Raw genomic sequence first — 5098 nt, forward strand, 5'->3', positions numbered from 1 at the left:
TTTGTGCTGGGTTCTTCTTCGTTGTGGAGAAGCACTAACTAAAATCCCAGGTGAGGGGGCTGCCTTTCCTTTTCACACCTTTCTAGCCTACCCCAGGATTGTCTTTAGGACCAACAGAACTGATGTGTGAGGCAGGCTCCCTCCTATGAGCACAGGAGAAGCCAGAGGAAGGACAGAAGAGACAGAGGAAGGACAGAAGAGACAGAGCTTGGCCAACGTCCTCGCCGGCTGGCTTCTTCATGTCAAGAGAAAGCCACCCAGCACCCAGGTTACACGTGTCACAGATGCAACTGCTATTCTAGAGCTGAGATAAATGGTTTTAAAGTCTCTTTCTTATCTATCCCACTGGCCAGCAATAATTGTGTGTAGCAGCTGTGTGTCTGAGCAGACAGAAGGAGCAGTGAGCTGTGACAGGTGTCCCCACCATGGCTCGTGCTCTGCTTGAAGGCAGGGCCCATCTCCGGATCCGAAGCCCCATGGTCCGACAGTGCCTGGCAGAGTTTCTGGGTGTATTTGTGCTCTTGGTAGGTGGGGAGGATGAGGGGAGGTGAGAAGGGAGCTCAGAGTTTCTGGCTCTTCTTACTGTCATTTCCCTTGGGGAGCCTCTTCCTTTCACCTAATTTCTTCTCTTTTCCTTCTTTCTAAAAGAAAAGTCTCTCTTTTACTCCTTGTGCTTTAAGTCTTGCTTTGTATCTTGGGCTGGGCTCCACCGTCTTCAACGACCCTCCCAGCTTAGCCTGCTTTTACTCTTTTTAGAATGTATCTTACTTACATACTTACCTGGCAGGGGAGACGCCGTGGTCAGGAAGGTGGTTTTCCCAGGGCGTGGCTCACCCATTGCACTTGGGGTGTGCTGACCCCTTCGATTTCAGGAAACTCAACTTTATTCTTTGTGGTAGTGGGGGGGGGGAACTATGTTTGTGCTTCTTATTTATTATATTAATACGCAGCCTTGGCTGCCTGGAACTCAGGGACTCCTGTGAATCTGGGATTAAGGGACTGCTCCCCCCGGCCCCACTTCTTCTTCTCTCATCCCCTCCTTCTTTCTTCGCCTCTGCTGCTACTATATTTCCCTTTTCTGTTTCCGTTCTTTGTTAGTTTCTCAAATTTATTTTCCCTGGTGGCTTTCTGCACCTGCTCAATCTCTTTCCCTGGTCTCCTGGTCTCTCCATCCCTTGTTTCCCCTCTCCCTACCAGTTCCTCACTCAGGGGTCCGCGGCCCAGGCTGTCACCAGTGAAGAAAGCAAAGGCAACTTCTTTACCACCTACCTGGCCAGCTCTCTGGCCGTTACAATAGCTATCTACGTGGCAGGCAATGTCTCAGGTGAGTAGGGTGGGATTTGAACATTTGGGAACATAGGATATGCATGTGATGAGTGATTGGGAAAAGCCAGATTCTTTTGGTGACTTGTGGGCATTACCCCTGGAGCTTGACCAGTGTTCTGGACTGAGATATGGCTTTGGGTCATCCAGTCCCTCTCCTTTACCTAGCTCACAGTTCTTATTCTTGACACTAGACTCCTAACTTACTCAGGCAGAGGCACTATTATTTTGTGCCTGTCACAGGCTCAGGACCTCATCAGCTTGTCTCTTAATACATGTATTAGCGTGCCTGGGCCGAGCCTCCAGACAGTGCCCTGCAGGGGAGGCGCGTCTTCTCAGGCTCACTGTATGATCTTCGCAAATCACCTTTTTTTTTTTAAAAAACAAACAAACAAACAAACAAACAAGATTTATTTATTTATTTAATGTATGTGAAAATCACATTGCAGGGGGCATCAGATCACACTGCAGATGATTGTGAGCCACCGTGTGGTTGCTGGGAATTGAACTCAGGACCTTTGGGAGAGCAGTCAGTGCTCGTAACCACTGAGCCATCTCTCCAGCCTGGAAAAAATCACTTTTAAAAAAGCATGTGCTTGGGAGTATCGCCTGGATGTATGTCTGTGCAAGGGCGCGAGGTTCCTGGAAGAGGGCAACGGAGCCCGGGCACTGGACTTAGATCGTGTTGAGCCGCCTTGTGGGCTCTGAGAACCCAAGGTCCTTTCTAAGAACAACCAGTGCTCTGGAGCTCTGAGCCTCTCTCCAGTCCCCAAATTATTACCTTTTTGAGGCTTGTGATGGAAATAAGCATTGTAGGAGAAAGTATGGTGTTGTGACAGGTTTGACAGTGGCACCTAATACTGTCTTTTCCCATTGGTCTTGTGAAGGAGCCCACCTAAACCCAGCCTTTTCTCTGGCCATGTGCCTGGTGGGACGCCTCCCTTGGTCCAAACTCCCCACTTACTGCTTTGTGCAACTACTGTCTGCTTTCTGTGCCTCGGGGGCCACCTATATCCTTTACTATGGTAAGAGAACATGACTGGGGACAGATGTGGGCAGAGGTGCCTTGGTGTGGTTTAAGATAAGCAAAGATGGAAACTCTGAGTGTCTTTCTCTCCTGAAGATGCCCTCCAGCACTACACAGGTGGGAACCTGACAGTGACTGGTCCCAAAGAGACAGCCTCCATTTTTGCCACTTACCCATCCCCATATCTGTCCCTGAACAATGGCTTCTTAGATCAGGTAAGCATGAACAGAAGATACGGGAAAGCAAGTCCCGACCTTTGCCTTGTTATTGGGATCCCAGTCCATTGTTCAGACTGGGTGGAATATAGGGTTCATTCTACCTTGGCACCCCTAGCTTCTGTTGCACAGATGGCACAGAGGTGGTGGCATGGAATATCTGAGTGACCTAATGCAAATGAAGTACCTACGTGGCAATTGATGGATTCCCTTCTACCTCTGTCACCTCAAGGTTCTGGGTACCTGGATGCTGCTTGTGGGGCTGTTAGCTATCCTAGACAGACGGAATAAAGGGGTGCTGGCAGGTCTGGAGCCTGTGGTGGTGGGACTGCTGATCCTCACCATTGGGCTGTCTATGGGTGCGAACTGTGGCTGTCCACTCAACCCTGCCCGGGACCTCGGCCCAAGACTCTTCACCTACCTTGCTGGCTGGGGCCCTGACGTCTTCAGGTACGAGACAGCTTCCCTATGTACCGTCCACCATGCGCCCCCTTAATAGCTTTGTCCATGCTTCTTCAGATTCCCCCCTTTTCTTTCTTTCTTTCCTTTTTTTGAGGCAGGGTTTCACCATGCACCAGGCTGGCAGAGATCCTGCTGCCTCCCAAGAGCTGGGATTAAAGGCACGTGCCACCATGCCCCGTGGAGCTCTTTCCACTCCATACTGCTCTGTATTCTTAAGCCTGTGCTCCTTCTTCAGCTGGCAAACTCCCCCTCCCTTCACAGCTCTCCTGCACCCCACGCCCTTTCCACGCATGCAGCAGATTCAGAGGTGTTCTTGGGCAGACCATACTACTACTTTGGGCTTTAGCGACTCCATCCATATAAAAGCCGATTCAGTTTATTCTGCAAGACGGCTGCACGAAGCTCTGCTGGGGGTTCCTTCCCAAGTGCTTCCCATTAATGAATGTGACCCCCACGCTCACTGTTGGATATGTCATGACAGGAACTAGTGTGGGGACCTGCCTTCTGGGGAACGTATGTCTAAGAGCCCTTGCTGACACCTCCCTTTGTCTTCCCATTGCAGTGCTGGTAATGGCTGGTGGTGGGTGCCTGTAGTGGCTCCTATGGTGGGGGCCACCCTGGGCACTGCCACATACCAGCTCCTGGTGGCTCTGCACCACCCTGAGGATTCAGAACCATTTCCAAAGGAGTTGGCATCTCAGCTCACGGCTTCAGACTTGGTTACTCCAGCTCAGCTGGAGTGTAAGCTGTGACGATGGCCAACCTTAGCCCACTCTGCAAGAACACTATGAGCTGGCCAGCATGCAAGACAGATACTCTTTGTATTAAAATGCCAGATCAAGACCCTTCTGTTTACCACTCGTGGAGGACTCCAAACTGTTCTTCTTACCCTGGGTGCCTCTAGGCACGCAGTTCCTTAAAGAAGCCGCCAGAGGGCGTGCACGCTGGCTGCTAGCTTTGGGAAGGTTTCTAGAACGCGGGTGGGTGGATCGCTTGAGGGGTAGGGCCTGGGAGCTTCAGGAGAGAAGTTTGGTTTCTTTCCACTGCTCTCTCTTCTCCACTTTTTCGCCTTAAGACAAGGTCTTCCAATGGAGTCCTGAAATTTTCTAAGCAGACCATACCGGCCTTGACTTCAGTCAAAGAAAGACAGCGTGTGGCCCAACACATCCAACAAGAGTGAATCTTTTAACAAAACCCAATTTAAGTTCGACTCGGAAGTGGCGGAGCACGCCTCGGGTCTCTGAGAATTTCAGGCCTTTCAGAGCTACATATTGAGACCCCTCCTCCCCCAACTCAAAACAACAACAACAACAACAACACAACAAAACCACTTATATTTTGAGGCATTAGGGATTTGATTTAGGGCCTAGGCAAAGGCTCTGCCTCGGAGCTATCTCCCTGTCGTCTAGCAGCCAGCTCCGGCAATCTCAACGTTTCCTACCTTTGGCCTGACAGATGCGCCTCCCCCTATACTCCAACGACCTCAGGTGGTTCTTCGACGTGTGTGTGTGTGTGTGTGTGTGTATGTGTGTGTGTGTACGTGTGTGTGTGTGTGTATGTGTGTGTGTGTCCCCGCGCGCGCGCGCGCAATTTACCACCCAAGGGATGTGGTAAAGGGCAAAGTCAACTTATCAGCGTCAAGCGAACCAAGCGGAGAAACTGAGGCACAACTCCCAGTCAATGCATAGCTATGCTTTTCCAGGAAAGTGAAAAGCCTTGAGATGAGCCAGGGCGAGGAGGGAAGCTCAGCTGAGACTTGGGCTAGAGAGAAGCGTGCTAAGGGGCTTCTTCATCGCTACTCCCGCATCAGGCTCCTCCCCGACGATGTTTCCTGGTAGAGAGAGCAGCATTCGCTCGGTTTCTGGCTTCCAAAACAAAGCAGCAGCATCCCAGCGTCCTCCAGCCTCGCCGACTGTCTGCGTGTCCGGGACTGGAGCCTGGGACCCCCCCTCCTCCGCACCAAGATGGCGCACGCCGCGCCCCTCACCTCCCCAAAGCCCCTCCCGCCCCCCGCCCGCGGCCGCAGCCGTCACTTCCGCCCCGCGGCCGAAACTGACACAAAGTAGCGGGC

At 51.7% G+C, this 5098-nt stretch overlaps 1 protein-coding gene and 1 non-coding gene across 2 annotated transcripts; both read left to right on the plus strand.

Moving 5' to 3' along the window:
* The first annotated feature begins 425 nt into the window (after positions 1–425).
* Positions 426–3779, plus strand: Aqp10 (aquaporin 10). The gene is made up of 6 exons (XM_052180950.1): positions 426–524; positions 1198–1324; positions 2211–2348; positions 2447–2565; positions 2798–3015; positions 3590–3779. The coding sequence occupies exons 1-6, from the start codon at positions 426–428 to the stop codon at positions 3777–3779; spliced, it is 891 nt and encodes a 296-aa protein (XP_052036910.1).
* LOC127683865 (U1 spliceosomal RNA) lies at positions 773–929 on the plus strand. Its single transcript, XR_007977652.1, has one exon. It is a non-coding gene; the product is annotated as a U1 spliceosomal RNA (small nuclear RNA).
* Positions 3780–5098: the final 1319 nt, after the last annotated feature.

This window comes from Apodemus sylvaticus, chromosome 4, assembly GCF_947179515.1.
Source record: "Apodemus sylvaticus chromosome 4, mApoSyl1.1, whole genome shotgun sequence".
NCBI classification, from domain to species: Eukaryota; Metazoa; Chordata; class Mammalia; order Rodentia; family Muridae; genus Apodemus; species Apodemus sylvaticus.